Source organism: Camellia sinensis, unplaced genomic scaffold, assembly GCF_055761805.1.
Source record: "Camellia sinensis isolate YWXY unplaced genomic scaffold, ASM5576180v1 Unanchor1, whole genome shotgun sequence".
Classification (NCBI taxonomy): domain Eukaryota; kingdom Viridiplantae; phylum Streptophyta; class Magnoliopsida; order Ericales; family Theaceae; genus Camellia; species Camellia sinensis.
In genome coordinates, this window is record NW_028128987.1 from 8,189,714 (window position 1) to 8,207,991 (window position 18,278).

At 40.5% G+C, this 18,278-nt stretch overlaps 1 protein-coding gene across 2 annotated transcripts in view; it reads left to right on the top strand.

Annotated features, from left to right (window-relative positions):
* LOC145814358 (E3 ubiquitin-protein ligase KEG-like) overlaps positions 1-14,862 on the top strand; it is a 39,370-nt gene extending 24,508 nt beyond the window's left edge. For both annotated transcript variants that reach the window (XM_082911090.1, XM_082911091.1), the window contains exons 8-16: positions 4,125-4,246; positions 4,375-4,509; positions 7,329-7,453; positions 7,599-7,703; positions 7,793-8,026; positions 8,372-8,705; positions 8,827-9,015; positions 9,127-9,432; positions 13,163-14,862. In XM_082911090.1, the coding sequence (XP_082767216.1) occupies positions 4,125-4,246; positions 4,375-4,509; positions 7,329-7,453; positions 7,599-7,703; positions 7,793-8,026; positions 8,372-8,705; positions 8,827-9,015; positions 9,127-9,432; positions 13,163-14,392 (2,780 nt within the window). In that variant the 3' untranslated portion in view covers positions 14,393-14,862. The remainder of the gene's footprint in view (positions 1-4,124; positions 4,247-4,374; positions 4,510-7,328; positions 7,454-7,598; positions 7,704-7,792; positions 8,027-8,371; positions 8,706-8,826; positions 9,016-9,126; positions 9,433-13,162) is intronic.
* The last annotated feature ends 3,416 nt before the right edge of the window (positions 14,863-18,278 follow it).

Genomic DNA, 18,278 nt, shown 5'->3' on the forward strand with positions numbered 1-18,278 from the left:
AGGATTCATGTAGCTGACCTCATTTGATGGGACTTAAGGCTTGGTTTGGTTTGGTTGGTTTATTCAGAGGCTGTTCACGTACAGTAATTATGCTAATTGTGGGTGTCTTAATGTGTTATGGTTGTTCATTTGATGGAAGAATAAAACAGGCTTGCAAAATAGGGTTGAAAAGAGTGAAGCAAAGGTTGGGAAGATCTGGTTGAGGCTTTAAAAGGCTTAATATTGCAAACAGAAAAGAAAAGAAGAGAAATCTAGGAAGCACTCTTAGAACTAGGTTTCACATGACACTTAATGTGAAAATTGCATCACACAATTCATAAGCAAGCTTCAAAGCTCTGAATTCTCCAAAACTCAACTCTATTGAATTAGAATAATTACATGGCTTTATATAGTCTTTAGAGAACTCCTTGTCCTAAGATGATTTTTAAATTCTTATTTGGAAATTAGGAATTTTGACTTCTAAAACCGATCTAAAACCAAATAATATCCATGGGTGACTCTTTTAGTCTGTATCTTTAGAATTTTGAAATTTCCAAATTATCCGTGACCTATGAAACAAGTTCATATTGAAAACTGATCAGATTAATACCTAATCTAAATATCTATAAAATAAGATTATAATAAGACTGTAAGAAATAATGTATAGAGAAAGAGAGAGAATAAATTGTATGTATTATTATTGATTGATATATATTGATCTCTATTACAATGATTCATGATTCCTATATATAGAAGAGGGTGAGTGTGTAGTAGGTAAGGAGTAGGTGAAGTGGAGGTGGTAGTGGTGTAGTGGGTTAGGTTTAGTGGAGTAGGTGAGGTGGTAGTGGTGTAGTGGGTTAGGTTTAGTGGAGTAGGTGAGGTGGTAGTGGTGTAGTGGGTTAGGTTTAGTGGAGTAGGTTTAAGTGGGTGAAGTAGGTGGAGAGTAGGTGGATTTTAACAGCCCCCCGCAAACTCAAGGGGGATAGGAACTAACCAACTTGAGTTTGGAGAGAGTAACAAAACAAGAAAATACATAAAAATAAAAGAGGATAAGAGACACTGAATGGTCGTGTCAGACCATTGGTGAAGACACTGGATGGTGGTGTCATAACGTTGTAGAGGACACTGTATGGGGGTGTCATAACCATGTAGAAGACAGTTTATGGGGTCATGTCGGACCGTTGTAGCAGACAATGTGGTGACAGTTGTTGTGACAGTTTACGGAGTCTTGCTGGACCCTTGTAGAAACTAACCGGAATCAATGTCGGGACAGTTTACAGAGTCTTGTCGGACCCTTGGAAAAGCTAACCGGAATCAAATGTCGGGACAGTTTACAGAGTCTTGTCGGACCCATATAGAAACTAACCGGAATCAATGTCGGGACAGTTTACAGAGTCTTGTCGGACCCATGTAGAAACTAACCGGAATCAATGTCGGGACAGTTTACAGAGTCTTGTCGGACCCTTGGAAAAGCTAACCGGAATCAAATGTCGGGACAGTTTACAGAGTCTTGTCGGACCCCTAAAAAGTCGCACCCTCAAAAGGTGTGCCCAATCTTTCAAAAGGCGTGCCATCAAAAGGCGTGCCCAATCCATAAAAAGGCGTGCCATCAAAAGGCGTGTCCACTTTATCAAAAGATGTGCCATGAAAAGGCGTGCCAGTTTGTCGGGCGTCAAGAGGCGCGCGATGCGCGTGGCCGCCTTGGCTATATAACCAAGACGAAGGCAGAGGCTGAGGCAGAGAAAAACTGAGAGAAACCTCTGAAAAATCCTTCGTGTTGCTGAGAAAGAGAGTTCCTTGTGCTGAGAGAGAAACTCTGTAATACTCTGTTGCGAGAGATATTCTGTAACACTCTGTTGCCCAGAAAATGGCCTCGTCTTCCCGGAGTCTGCTCACTCTCTTTCCAGACCTCAACGAGTCAACAAGAGAGAAAACTGGTGCGGTGGCACTGGAACCTCAACCAAGCGCCCCGGAGTTTGCTCCGTTGAACTTTCCGATGCGGTCGGTGGAGCAAAAAATGGCAGTGCAAACGGATGTGGAGGCTAATCAGTATACTTTGAAGGCATGTGTGGAGTCCATGACGGCGGTCACAAACTTGTCGCACCGGCTGCAGAGTAGGACAAATGAGGTGCAGCAATTAAACTCCCAGCTGGCTCTGCTCCAACGCATGTATAAGGATGCGCGAGCAGAGATAAGTGTGCTAAAGGCGGAAAACAAGGAGCTGAAGCGGAAGGCCAGTTTTATGTTCCGATTTGGAGGGCCGCCATATGCTGCAGTGGAGGAGCAGGGAGTAGTGATCATGCCCAGTGGAGTGGGAAACACGGAGGCAACACCGGCAAGGGCCGCCCAGGACGGAGGCAAGAAGAAAAGACCGGCGGCAGAGTAGAGAAGAAAAAATCCCACCTGTGAATGTGGTTGTTTGTTTGTTTGTTTTTTTTTTGTTTTTTTTTTTTTTTTGTAAAATTGTGATCGGGGTTGATCCCTGAGATGAATAAAATATGGTTTGGTGTGCAAAGCTAGATGGTATGAATGGAATTGGAAAAAGATTAAAAATAAGGTGAAAGAAAAATAAAGAAAGAAATAATAAAAATATATTTGAAATCAAAAATGAAAGATGGGGAAATAAGGAAAGTGGTTTGGAGAAAATAAATAAAAATAATGGAGTTTGAAATCAAACGGAGGAGAGATGATGTTTTTTTTTTTTTTTTTTTTTTTTTTTTTTTTAATAAAAAAAAGAGATATATATATATATATATATAAAATAAAGAAAGTGGGGAAAGTGGCGGTGGATGCAAAGTGGGTTGGAAAGTGAAAAGATGAGAGAGAGAAGGCATGTGGGTGGTTGTCCATTGTGGAGGACAAACATAGTGGGTTATATTATATTCAGAAAGTTGTCCATTGTGAATGATGGTTTTGATGATGGTGATGGAGGAGTGAGTGTGGAGAGTGAAGGGTATTGAAGAAGAGTGAGGAACGATGGGTCTGTGAGACATATGCTTGTGAGAGAAAAGGAATCTGAAAGAAAGAAGAGATGGGTGTTGTAGCTTTCTCTCTCATCCTGGCATTACCGTAAGGGATGAGCTCGGAAAATGGAAGACATGAACACGACTGGACATTCAGCACTCCACATGTCAACCTTGGCATCATATTGCTGAAATTGCAGAATTTCTGGGGCCATATACAGTGGAGACCTGCAAACTGTCTCTGCGTGATCATTAGGATGTAAAATTCTTGAGAGACCAAAAACAGCAATCTTTAGCACTGCATCACTGTGAGGGCTTGAAAGCAAAATGTTCTCTAGTTTCAAAGTGAAGGTATGTGTTGTGTAGAAAATAAGCGGAATAGGTTGAGGTCCGGCGGGCGGCTAAGGTGAGGTTAGGTTGAGGTCCGGCGGGGAAGCGAAAATACTAGGTTTTAAACCAGCTCTGATACCATGTAAGAAATAATGTATAGAGAAAGAGAGAGAATAAATTGTATGTATTATTATTGATTGATATATATTGATCTCTATTACAATGATTCATGATTCCTATATATAGAAGAGGGTGAGTGTGTAGTAGGTAAGGAGTAGGTGAAGTGGAGGTGGTAGTGGTGTAGTGGGTTAGGTTTAGTGGAGTAGGTGAGGTGGTAGTGGTGTAGTGGGTTAGGTTTAGTGGAGTAGGTGAGGTGGTAGTGGTGTAGTGGGTTAGGTTTAGTGGAGTAGGTTTAAGTGGGTGAAGTAGGTGGAGAGTAGGTGGATTTTAACAAAGACTAAAAACTTAATTTCACGTGATTTCAATTGGTTCCAAGTGAGTCAGCTTAAGACTAACAAATTTGTAAACTTAAAAGCCTTTTTTTTTTTTTTTTGTACTGGAACTTAAATGCTTCTTTAATTTTTTGTTTTCTTGCTCTTCTTTTGGACTGCATCAGAAGTTCTATTTTTATTTTTTTCTGGTCAACATTATTTGATCATTAGGTGTACCCAACAACAAAATAACTAATGTCATTTTCTGACTTTGGATCCTGAACTGAGGTTGATTAGCTTCTGAAAGTGTTCCTATTATTGTGTTTTATTATTTATTTTTCTTTCCTAGCTTTAGCTAGTTTTTATTGAAGGTTAGTGATTGGAGTCTGAGGCATTATTTTTGTTCATTCAATTTTTTTAGAGGGTAGGGAGCTGGTAAAGATATTGCTTGAAGCTGGTGCAAATCCAGAGGCCCAAGATACTCCACATTTTCGAACAGCTTTGCACACAGCTGCCGTGGCTAATGATGTTGAGTTGGTTAAGGTTAGTCTATTTGCTTCTTTGTTTCCCATTTAATTACCCACTGCAGATTTTTAGCCATGAAATAACTTTTTTGGTATTTAATCTATGTTTTCAGCTGAATATGATGGTTTCTATACTTTTTTGAGTAGGTTATTCTTGATGCTGGAGTGGATGTTAATATCAGGAATATGAGCAATACAATTCCCCTTCATTTAGCATTGGCCAAAGGTGCAAAACCATGTGTTGAATTGCTTTTATCTGCTGGAGCAAATTGTAATTTGCAGGTTGGTTTCTCTATTTATGATTGTATTTCTTGTTAAGCTTTTTAATACTGAAATGGCAAACGGTATTTAAATGTCTGTCTCTTTTTCTTGCGCAGTCACTCTATTGTAGTTCAACGTAATATGTTCAGCGTAATACCATGACAATAACTTTCTTTTGTGTTTTGTGTCAAGGCTTGCAAAAGGTTATGGCAATGCCTTGCAACTAACAAGCAACGCACCATGAAATAAGGCCGTGCTGTTGGTGGATTTCAAAGACAAGTCCATGGGGTGCTGGTTCCTCCATAGGGTGGCTTTAATATTCCTCTCAATTCAAATTTTCCATGATCATCTGTGACCTACATCTAATTTTTCAATGGTGTAATACCTTTTTACTAGGGCTGTACAAATAAATGAACCACCCGTTGAATCCGACCATCTGACACCACACACATACGGATGGTTTTCGAGAGTTATCTGGTCAGTACTGGGCCAGATTCATTCTTCAATTTCGAGTTTCAGTCATGTTTCTGGTTTTGTACGTGATAAACCATTTAAACTGACCTGAACCGAGATATACATACATATTATTGTAGATATACAGATTTCTATTATTTGGTTGTCTTGATAAATTACACTTCGATTTCCAAGATTGAAAAGATGGCCTGTGGGCCTCATCTCTTCCCAACATTTCATCATTTATTGCCTTGGTAGATTATTCACTTGGATTTTCAAGATTAGTGAGCCTCATCTTTTCTCCACCTTTTCAGTCTCACTTTGTCTCTCTGTTACTGTTTCCTCCCCTTAGTAGCAGAAACCTTCTACTTGAGTGGCATTTCTCGCTAAGAAACGCGAAACTTGTAAGAAAGTCGCTCCCAATTGAGAGAGAAACTTCTCAAACATATAAATCTCATAAAAATGAAAGAAAAACGACTCAAACTTATTCTAGTAGTTTCTATTTATATAATATTTATTCTTAATAAAAAAAATTTGTAGTTTACATGAATCTCTAATATTTATTTATATTTTAGTACATATATTACAACTAAGAAGCAAAAAATTTTGTTAGAATATCTTTATATATTTGATGAATAAATATATATACGCTCTCATAGATGCTCTCAACCTAAGAAATTTCTATATGCCCTCGCTCCTCTGCTCTTGCTCCCGCTCTTTGGACACCATTTCCGAAAGGTAGTGGCATCTTGAGAACAAACAGCTTGAAAATTCTGATAATAGTCTAACTCTTGTCACAAACTACTCAACTCAGCATAGTACTTGGCAAAAGATCTATCTTTTTGATCAAACCCTTGTATCTTCTTCCGCAATTCATAGGCCTGGGCATTATTACCACGTAGAGAATACATCTGAGCAACAGCAGTCCAGAGGTCATAAGCAGTATCCATCAAAACAAAAGAGTGACTAATACTGGAATGGATAGAATTAAGGAGCCAAGTCAGGACAAGAGCATCCTCCTTAAGCCATTTTTTGCGGGCTGGTCCATTCTCCTTGGGAGCCTGGTAACTCCTTTGATGTGACCAGACATCCCACGAGCAGTAATGACCAATTAATACGAACATGACCAAACCAAGTAATTAGTGCCATCCAACTTGATTGAAGTAAGCTGAAGAGAGGAATTATCACCGAAAGAGGCAATGGGACTGGACACTTTTGCCTCGCTGCTTACAGGAGTCTTACCATCATCAGCCATGGTTGAAAAATAGTGTGAGCACACCAAAAAAACAATACAACCACACCAATGGAAGAGAACATCAAAGGTAAATTAATTCCCAACAACCGTAGTCCAACAGCAGCACAATAGACCTAGAAAAAACACTCACGCTGGAGTAGAAGACTAAAACCACACAGGTGGAGACCAAAAAACCATCAACCAAAGCATGGAGGAGCCAAAAAACAACCACAAAACCATCTAGAAGTAGCAATCAAGACCAAGGAAGGCCAGAGGAGCTTTGGTCGGCCCCTAGAGATGCGAGCCCAATGGTTGAATCGAGCCAAAAGCTTCCAGAATGAAGTAATCGAAAAATAGGCCTATTTTTTCAAAAAATAAAGAAAAATCAGAAAAAATAAGCAACAAAAAGCAAAAAATTTTGAAAATTTTTCTATGTACTCTTTGACCCTAGCCGATCATGGTGGTAATTTATTTATTTATTTATTTTTTAACATTACAAACCAATAACAAACGAAGAAGAAGAATAGAAAACTGGAACAAATAAATAAATAAAAGAATAGAAAATTAGTTCTTTGCTTTGATACCAAGTTAAAACTGGAACATAAGAGTTGAGAGAGAGAAGAGGTTTGGTGGAAGAGGAGGCACAAAACCTAATTAGGTTTCTTACCTCTCGTAGTTATAATAATAAGGGAATATGTACAAGTACAGTGTTACCCTCAACCATATAACTTAACATAATGCAAACGAGAGAGAGAATGCAAATGGAAACCAAATGCAAATAGAGAGAATTGAACCCAAGACCTCCTCCAACATGAACTCTAATACCATGTCAAGTCACCAATTGTCCCAAAAGTTAAGCTATTAGGAAATGGGCTTAACAATGTATATATAGCTATCCAGCAATCTTACACTCTCAACAACACAAAAAAGGAAAAGAAAATTGGTGCCAATCCGATTCACTGTTAGAAGCTTTTTATTTGTAGTATTTGATTTTGACTAAAAAGTTTTATCAAGCACGTAATAGCTTTCTTTTCTTTTCTTTGATATCTAGTACAACATCATGTCCTTTATTCTATCAATTTATGTAGTTACTTTCATTTTTTTCTATTCCGTTAATTTTTTTAATATATTTTTTTATTTTTGGCATGATCAGGATGATGATGGTGACAATGCTTTTCATATAGCTGCTGATGCTGCAAAATTGATACGGGAAAATCTAGAATGCATTGTTTTGTTGATGCAATATCCAGATGCTGACATTGAAGCAAGAAATCATAGGCAAGCTAACTTAGTGGATTACTCATTTTGGTCCTTTACTACTTGTGTTAAAACTAGTTAATGTACGTTCCAGCATTACTAAAAGATTTAAGGGTGAGTTGCACTAGATCACTGGTTGATACAGTCTATTTATGATGGCAAACAGTGGTAAGACATTGTGTGACCTTTTGGAAGCCCTGCCACGTGAGTGGATTTCAGAAAGCCTAATGGAAGCACTCATGGATAAAGGAATTCATCTTTCTCCAACAATGTGAGAATAGCAGTTGTTTTCATTTTGTTTTATTACTTCTTCTTTATAGCACTGCACTCATTCATCTTATATTTTTGCATGGTTTCTAGATTCGAAATAGGGGATTGGGTGAAATTTAGAAGAACTGTTGCCTGTCCTACATATGGGTGGCAAGGGGCAAAGCATGGGAGCGTTGGCTTTGTACAGAGAGTCCTAGACAGTGACAATCTTGTTGTATCATTTTTGTCTGGAGTAGCTCATGTGTTGCCAAATGAGGTTATTAAAGTGATCCCTTTGGACAGAGGACAGCTTGTGCGACTTAAACCTGATATCAAACAGCCAAGGTTTGATGCTATATAGTTTGCCGTCTCTGATTTGCATGTTTCCAATCAAATAAGGTTGCATGGACTTAGTGAGATTGAATTCTGATTAGCATGTTTGCTTCAACTTCTAAATATGAATTCATATTAACAAAGATGATAAAACAACTGCTATTGGACTCTTGAGAAAGCAAATAGAATTTGCATTGGCATAGATGTGCCTTGAAAAATATTGTCCTTTTTTTTTCTCTTTTTGTTTTTTGAAGTGAACATCCTCCTTCCCCTAGATTTTTAACCAACTCTGTTCCCACCGAAGAACCAAGAATTTTAAGTTGTGAAAATAAAATTTGGTAATGTTCTGTTAATCAGGTATGCTTTGAGAGGTTTGTCACTTGACAGCATCGGAACTGTTCTTTGTGTTGATGATGATGGGATTGTACGTATTGGGTTTAGTGGTGCATCAAGGGGATGGCAAGCTGATCCTGCTGAAATTGAACGAGTTGAAGAATTTAAGGTTGGTGACTGGGTTCGTGTTCGCCCTGCTTTAACAGCCACGAAGCATGGACTCGAAGCTGTCACTCCTGGGAGCATTGGGATAGTGAGCTGTATCAAGCCTGACTATAGCTTGTTGTTGGAATTTAGCTATTTGTCAAGCCTGTGGCTTTGTGAACCAGAGGAGGTTGAATCTGTTGTCCCCTTCAGGGTGAGGGACATATTTATTCTCAATTTTATTTTTATTTTTTTAAAAAAAGGAAAATTTTTAATTTTTTGTTACCCTTTACCCCTTTTCTCTTCCTTTGCATTTATATCATGTTAGTTTTCAGATTGGGGACAAGGTTTCTGTGAAGCGATCTGTTGCAGAGCCCAGATTTGCTTGGGGTGGTGAGACACATCACAGTGTTGGAAGAATAATCGATTTTGAGAGTAATGGTCTTTTGATAATTGACATACCAAATCGGGCAATACCATGGAAGGCGGATCCCTCAGACATGGAAAAGTTGGAGGATTTCAAGGTAATTTTTAGTTGTAAACTGTGAGTGGTGCATTTATTATTCAAAGGAAACATCTGTGGATGGTGATTACTGTGCATGCACTGACAACTTTTTTGGGAAAAAAAAATGCAGGTTGGTGACTGGGTCCATATAAAAACTTCAGTGCCCTCCCCAAAATATGGATGGGAGGATGTCACCCGGCTTAGTATTGGTATAATCCACAGCTTGGATGATAATGGTGACATGGGTGTTGCATTCTGCTTCAGGACCAAGTCGTTTTCTTGCTCTGTGACAGACGTGGAGAAGGTGCTGCCTTTTGAAGTGGGACAAGAGATTCGTGTGATGCCATCAGTGTCACAACCACAGCTTGGATGGTCAAATGAAAGTCCAGCTACCTTTGGGAAAATTGCAAGAATTGACATGGATGGTACTCTTAATGTGAGCATCTTCATCTCATGATCATTTTGTTTGGCTTATGTTAGAATTTCCCATCTTTACCTTCACCTACTCCACTACACACTCCACTTCACCTACCTCTACTCCACTACACACTCCACTTCACCTAACCCACTATCACCTCCACTACACCTACTACCACATTACCTTCACCTACTCCACTACACACTCCACTTCACCTACCTCTACTCCACTACACACTCCACTTCACCTAACCCACTATCACCTCCACTACACCTACTACCACATTTTCTTCTATATATAGATTGTATAGGAATTGTAATTAATCAATCTTGTAATACATCAAGATATCCATCAATAATACAATTTATTCTCTTTCTCTCTCTATCAATATTTTTAACATGGTATCAGAGCAAGGTTAACAACCTACTCATTTTGCTTCACCGGCGGGCGGCAGCCTCGCCTTGGCCGCCCGCCGGACCTCTACCTATTCCATCTCTAAACAGTATTTTCGCTACATATAGATTTCCATCTCTAAACAGTACTCTTGCTGCACATGCTCCTCCATTTACTCCCTGACTAAGAAATTCCTTATCAGTGTCCAAATAGCCGCTATGTATGGCTGCTTCTAACTGATCTTCTTCGTCTCTGACAAATTCAAGTGCTTTCACAATGTTCTTTCCCAGATTTTCAGCAACATAATCTGCTACCTTCTCAGAAACTCAACTTCCTTGAAAAGTGTTACCCGAGAAAAGCTGAGGAGACGTGGGGACATCCAATTTTCAGTTGTTGATAACCTGTCTGTTGCTTCTTCACCAGTAAGCCCCATGGATGCATCTGGTTCAAATCTTTCTGGAAAGGATAAACATCCAGAAGCTACTGGAATGGGCTTATTCTCTCCAAATTTGTTGGAATCACTTGGCAAGTCTGGTACACCACCCTTTTTATGCCCAGGATCTCAAGAACCTTCAATGGGCTCATCCCTTTTTTCTCCCTATTATTGTTGGTGCCCTCCTATGGCATCAATTTTTCAATACACAGTAAAACCTCCACAACTGCCTATGTCATTCACTGAATCACTATCTTTACCTCCACTTTCTTCTTTACTACCAGCTACAAGGTCTTCTAGTGTGTTGACACCAATATCACCTCTTAATGTGTCTGATCTCCCCCCTCTGGATTTTCCTACTTTGCTGCCTGAGCCACTGGTCAGGTTGCCACTATCTAGATCAAGTTCACCCCAGATCCTACCATTCACACCTCTAATGTGTGACCCTATTGTTCATATTCCAGTCATTGATGTTTGTTCCTCAGGCCAGTCTATCCCAGTTGGTGGTCTTGCTTACTATGTCACTGCACCATCAAACTTGGCAGACATGGCAGCCAATCCCTTTCATGCTCTCTTCTATTTAGAGTTCATGCTGTCAGCCTGTGCACTGTTCTCAAAAAACTTGGATTGAGGTTTCTGGATCTTCTGCTAAAGATGTGGCCAAGCAACTTAAGGAGCAACAATTTTTCTGTTGATTTTTCTGCATTACCACACCTACCATTCGAGTTTGCACAACACCCATATTTTATTCATCTCAGGGATCAACCCCGATCACATTGTTACACAAAAAAAAAAAAAAAAAAAAAAAAAAAAAAAAAAAAAACAAACAAACAAACAAACAAACAAACAAACAAAACAACCACATCCACTGGCGGATTTTTTTCTTCTCTACTCTGCAGCCGGTCTCTTCTTCTTGCCTCCGTCTTGGGCGGCCCTTGACGGTGCTGCCTCCGTGTTTCCCACTCCACTGGGCATGATCACTACTCCCTGCTCCTCCACTGCAGCATATGGTGGACCTCCAAATCGGAACATCACGGTGGCCTTCCGCTTCAGCTCCTTATTTTCTGCTTTCAGCACACTTATCTCTGCTCGTGCATCCTTATACATGCGTTGGAGCAGAGCCAGTTGGGCGTTTAAATGCTGCACCTCATTTGTCCTACTCTGCAGCCGGTTTGACAAATTTGTGACCGCCGTCATGGTTTCCACGCATGACTTCAGAGTATATTGATTAGCCTCAATATCAGTTTGCACCGCCATTTTTTGCTCCACCGACCGCATCGGAAAGTTCAATGGAGCAAAACCAGAGGTGTTTGGTTGAGGTTCACTGGCCACCGCACCAGTTATTTCTCTTGTGGGCTCGTTCAGTTCTGGAAAGAGCGTGAGCAGGTTCTGGGTAGCTGGACGGGAAGAAGAGGCCATGTTTTTGGGTTGCTAAGTGTTTCAGCGAAATAGCAATTTCAGACTGGTAATGTTCGGAAGGGTTGGTGACAGAATGGCAACAAAGTGTTCCACAGTTTCTCTCTCCGCAGAGGCAGAGTTTTTTCAGCGAAGGGTTGGTTTCAGAGGTTTCAGAATGGTATGCCTCAGCCTCAGCCTTCGTCTTGGTTAAATAGCCGAGGCAGCCACGCGTATCGCGCGCCTCTTGCCGCCCGACAAACTGGCACGCCTTTTCATGGCACATCTTTTGACAAAGTGGACACGCCTTTTGATGGCACGCCTTTTGATGGCACGCCTTTTGATGAATTGGGCACGCCTTTTGATGGCACGCCTTTTTGACAAAATTGGGCACACCTTTTGAGGGTGCAACTTTACAAGTGTCCGACAAGACTCTGTAAACTGTCCCGACATTGATTCCGGTTAGCTCCTTTATGGGTCCGACAAGACTCTGTAAACTGTCCCGACATTGATTCCGGTTAGCTCCTTTATGGGTCCGACAAGACTCTGTAAACTGTCCCGACATTGATTCCGGTTAGTTTCTACAAGGGTCCAGCAAGACTCCGTAAACTGTCACAACATTGTCTTCTACAACGGTCTGACATGACCCCATAAACTGTCTTCTACATCGGTCTGACACCACCATACAGTGTCCTCTACAACGTTATGACACCCCATACAGTGTCTTCACCAACGGTCTGACACGACCATACAGTGTCTCCTATCCTTTTTTATTTTTATGTATTTTCTTGTTTTGTTACTCTCTCCAAACTCAAGTTGGTTAGTTTCTCTCCTCCTTGAGTTTGCGGGGGGCTGTTAGAATTTCCCATCTTTACCTTCACCTACTCCACTACACACTCCACTTCACCTACCTCTACTCCACTACACACTCCACTTCACCTAACCCACTATCACCTCCACTACACCTACTACCACATTACCTTCACCTACTCCACTACACACTCCACTTCACCTACCTCTACTCCACTACACACTCCACTTCACCTAACCCACTATCACCTCCACTACACCTACTACCACATTTTCTTCTATATATAGATTGTATAGGAATTGTAATTAATCAATCTTGTAATACATCAAGATATCCATCAATAATACAATTTATTCTCTTTCTCTCTCTATCAATATTTTTAACAGCTTAGCATGGGGGGTGTGGATTGGTTGATACATTTTTGTGTTTAGTAGTAGCCACCTATACTTTTTATTTGTTAATGAATTCAAATTTACGAGAGCCTGATTGCTATTCAGTGGTGCATAAACCAAAGCATTCTCAATTTTTCCCCTTCAATGGTATCTTACTATCTGATTGGAATTCTTGGAGTATTTGATGATTTTGAGTGAGCAAGTAACGTTCATGTGTGTCTTTTTCACACCGTCGCTTCTTCATGGTACTACATTTTTGCATTTTTATGTATTTAAACTTTGAAACTATGAGTAGTGAAGAGTTACGTTGTGTTCCTCATGCAGGTGAGAGTGGCTGGCAGAGTTTGCTTGTGGAAAGTTGCTCCTGGTGATGCAGAACGACTCCCAGGATTTGTGGTTGGTGACTGGGTTCGGGTGAAGCAGTTTCTGGGAAATAGGCCAAATCATGAAGGGAACACATCTGGAAAAGACAATTTAGCACTAGTGCATAGTGTACATGATATTTTCAATTTAGAGTTGGTATGTTGCTTTCGGCAAGGAAGATGGGATGTTCACTACACAGAAGTTGAAAAAGTTGATTCCTTGAAAATAGGGCAGTATGTTCGGTTCCGTGCAGGACTTGCTGAGCCAAGATGGTGCTGGAGAGGCACCTGCCCTAGCTCCAGAGGTGTTATAGTCGGTATAAATTCTAATGGAGAAGTTAAGGTCTCGTTTTTCGGTTTATCAGGTTTGTGGAGAGGAGATCCCTCTGATCTTGAGGTGGAGCAAATGTTTGAGGTTGGAGAATGGGTGAAACTGAAAGATCATGCTAGCAGGTGGAAATCCGTTGGACCTGGCAGTATCGGGGTTGTCCAAGGACTAGGATGCCAAGGAGATGAATGGGATGGCACTTTCCTTGTTGGGTTTTGTGGGGAACAAGAATTGTGGGTAGGGCCCACCTCTGAGGTTGAAAGAGTGAATCGGCTTCTAATAGGTCAAAAGGTGCGCGTGAAACTCTCTGTGGAGCAACCAAGATTCGGGTGGTCAGGACATACCCATGCAAGCATCGGTACTATATCAGCAATAGATGCAGATGGAAAGGTTAGGATATACACGCCGGCTGGTTCAAAGACTTGGATGCTCGATCCATCTGAAGTTGACCTGATTGAGGAAGAGAATCTGAAAATCGGTGACTGGGTGAGAGTTAAGTCATGTGTAACAACACCGGTTCATCACTGGGGAGGGGTTACTCGTGAGAGTATTGGGGTGGTTCACCGGATGGAAGAAGGAGAGCTTTGGGTTGCATTTTGTTTTTTGGATAGACTTTGGGTATGCAAAAAATCAGAGATGGAAAGAGTGCGCACTTTTGAGATGGGCGATAAGGTGAAATTCAAAGAAAAACTGATAAACCCGAGGTGGGGATGGGGGATGGAAACACCAGCCAGCAAAGGCCAGGTGGTCGGAGTTGATGCTAATGGAAAGCTAAGAATTAAGTTTAAATGGAGGGAAGGACGACCCTGGGTCGGAGACCCTGCTGATATTGTTCTTGATCAGAGCTCTAATGTCACTTCCTGAGAGACTAATTTATGCGCTTTGCAGTGTTCATACTGATCTGTGCCTATACAGCTGACGTTGATATCATGAGAGGAGCTACAAGTTTTGGATCTCTCTCGTATGAATATCAATGAAAAGTTCACCCCAATTTTGTTCCTGTCATGATGTGAATAAGCGGTCAATGTAGCAGCCTGAGACGACTTTGGTGGTTGTAAGTATGCCGACTTTTGGAGCCTTGATGCATGATGAATAGGCCTCTAGATTTAAATTATTATTATTATTATTATTTTTTAAAATTCACATACAGATAGGAAGTTGTTCTCATTACAGAGATGCTTGTATAGATATGATTGTAGAGTTTCATGGTTAATGCATAAATGTTTTTTTGTCCTCTTTTTTTTTTTTTTTTTTTGGTTTTTTTTGTTTAATTGTACTGATAGATGTGTTGATTTCGATAACACAGTGGAAAGATGGAAATTAGCCGGAAGAAAGTGCCTGAATGTTTTCCTTGTTTCCATATTTAAAATGGAATTTGTAGTATAAGTTGTACTGTAGAGTGGAAGCCAGTTGAGACTGGTAGTGCTCTACCTGTTATGGTGAGAGGCAGTCAGGACATTTGGGAGTGAGATCCATGTCTCCACCAGTCCGCCACCACTGCTGCCGCTCCAACCCCTCCTCTCTTGCCACCCTTCCTTTCGTAAACTCTAGATCTAAAAATCTTATATTGGTGAGGAGTATCGGTTGCAGTGGGGGAAAGAGCTTGGATAAGGGGTTAGTGGGAGACGGGGTTGGGGAAGGTGTTTGCGATGGAGGAGAGGGCTAGAGTGGGGTTGCGGTGGGAGAGGGTTGGGGGGTTAGAGGTGGAGGATGTAGTTGCATGGTGGCTGGAGGTGTTGGTTGGGGGTAGGGAATAGAGTTAGGATTTGAAAGGTGAAGGGCCTAAAAGTAGAACTCCAACCATTGTCCTTGTGGAAAAATGATGAGGGTATGTTTGGCAGTATGATGAGTGCAAGCAGAGAATATTAAAATTAATTTTTTTTTAAGGTGACGTAATTAGAAATTGGTATTTGAGACTAGTGTTTTTTTAGTGTGGTCATGATTCAATGTTTGGTCTTCCTATTAAAAAATAATAATAATAAGTAAATTCAATGTGTGGTCAAAATTCTGCCTATGCATGGATTTTACAATATATTCATTGAATTACTACTCTTTTTGATTCTGGTAATTGATTCTGGTGAAATTTACGGCAAAAATTCTAGATTAGTAGCTTTATTGTTTTTTTATCCTTTAGTTTTTTCTTTTTAGTGAACTTTTTATGAAAAAAGATTTCAAAAAGGTTTATAGACTTTTAAAAACCAGAGGATTCAATGAATTAGAAAAGTAAAAAAATAATTTCAAAAACAATATTACTGAAGAAGATTAAAAAAAAAAAAAATTGAAAAAATAAGGGCACTCGGTCCATAAATCTAAACTTGAATATTGTTTGGTCAAAGATTCAAGCGTTGAAACATTATGTTTATAAAGGCAAGTTCTTACAAAATGACCAAGATACCCATACTATATATATTCGTCAATTTCTTTCTCTCTCTCTCTCTCTCTCTCGGTAGGGTTTGTCAGTCGGCTCTCCTCTTCGATAGCACCACCATCGACTCCGTTCTCTCCACTTTTCTCGAAACTATTTTCGTCACTGCCATTGCCACCGCCACTGTCACCATCACCGTCCCTCCGTTGTAATCGCCGCCAACTTTCGACTTGCCTTCCTGCTCTCAATCACTGTTTTCGTTACCTGTCATTTGCTCGCATCCGTACCCTTACAGTCTCCGATAGCTTCACCACCCCAACAATAAGCCCTCTAAGAGTTATACCGGCGACATTCACACACACACACACACTCTCTCTCTCTCTTTCTCTTTCAAGCTAGGGTTTCTTCGTCCGCCACCATCTCCTACTTTCAGCAATGGTGCTGCCAACTGACTATCACTCATCTGCTGTTTTTGTTTGTTATCTTTGTTGAATTTGTCAAGTATTTTCTCAATGTAATGAGATTGTGACAAAGCATATCCTTCTGACGTTTTGGTAATTTTCTGTCACGACCCAAACCCGGCCCTATGGATTTAGCACCGTAACCGGCCAGTAATCCGAGATTACCGAAGGCCTGCAGAACAGTAGTACAGTAAAACAGAGTACAGGGCCTAGCGGAAGCCAATACAGTAAATAAATAATGTCCATTGAGCTGTGACAGTCTGTATGCGAAAAAGATTTTTCATGCATTCGTATATTCACAACAGTACAGGCTATACAAGAATTTACAGACATTCAGTACAGGGATCTAATCCCTTGATAACAGTATAGTACAGTGGATAACAGTCTATACAGTAATACAAAACAGTAACAGGGACCAGCGGGGGAAAAGACACCCCAAGCCATAGCATGGCGAACTCGGAACCTCGCAGTGAGGCACTGTGGTTGGCTTGACAAAACTGGAATAACCCTGACGCCTCTAGCTTTGGTCCGGTGCCTGCACACCTATATATATATATATGAGCAGTGAGCTAAAGCCCAGTGAATAACATAAAGCGTAAAGGGGTTTAGAATGAATGTCCTTACAGTAATGAAAACAGTTCATTTCAATTAGTATTTCAGTTGCTCAGTACAGTAAACAGTCATATGTGGTACATCCATTAGCATACCAGTAACAATAGGTCTTAAAAGACCGAACAGTAATGATGGCCATCAGTCAGTAAACAGTAGTGGCTCTACGAGGGAACCGACAGAGATCTCTGTAACAGTAACAGTAAACAGTAGGTGCTAAGGATGCCACAGTACAGTTCAGAAATAAAGGACATACATTCATTCAGTAATACCAGTTCAGTAAACAGTTCAGTTCAGTATTCAAAAGATAATCAGTTGAACATATCTTTACACAATTGTTACTCACAGGGTTCTGGGCTACAGTAGGCTAGAGCGTCTCCTCGAAATGCCAACCCTATACAGTTAACAGATTGAACACACTCTAAGTTTCACAGATGGGAAAGGTAATAATTAAATCCCTAAATTTGCCTCGGTGTGTTCTATATCTATGCCCTCAAAGATGTCTTAAACTAGGCCTAAGAATGCCTAGGATGGGATGCAAAGATGTGCATTTAAAAGCATTTTTAGAAAAACAGAGTCCCGCTCGAGTGCAGGTTTACCCGCTCGAGCGGTCATGCAACAAAGGTACACGCTCGAGCGTCAACTTTCCCGCTCGAGCGTACTGTAAAAGTACTGGATGGGTGAAATCTCCGCTCGACGGACGCTCGACTCCCGCTCGAGCTTGAGACACATGAATCCGCTCGAGCGCCCAATACTCCGCTCGAGCGGACTGTAAAACAGTGCAGAGGTACTGGATGCTCGGATTCCACGCTCGAGCGTCAATTACCCCGCTCGAGCGGGAGTGCAAAATCTGGAAATCCCAGATTGCACCTCCAAGCTCAAACTCACATTCAAATGCATCAAAACCAATCCTCTTGGGCCCATTTTCTGGAAAACATTTGTGAACACATAGTATAACATGGTTCAAAGCTCAATTTGAGAAATCAAAGTCCAAGGGTGTTTAATTCAAACTCAATTTCAAACCATTTTTCAAGAACAAGATGAACATGCAAACATGCATGAATTCAAATCATTTTGAAACTCCAACTTGATGCTATAAGGAGCCAATCCATTTCAAAACATGATGAAATCATGGACTTAAACATAATTATGAACATGCATGTAACCTTTTGCCATGAAAACAACTCAAACATCTACAATTCAAACATGCATGTATGAATTATGCTCTATATCAACATGTGAGAACTAAAACATGACTTAGCTCTACAATTTAACATGGACCATGCAAGAATTAGTTCAAACACAAGAATGAGAA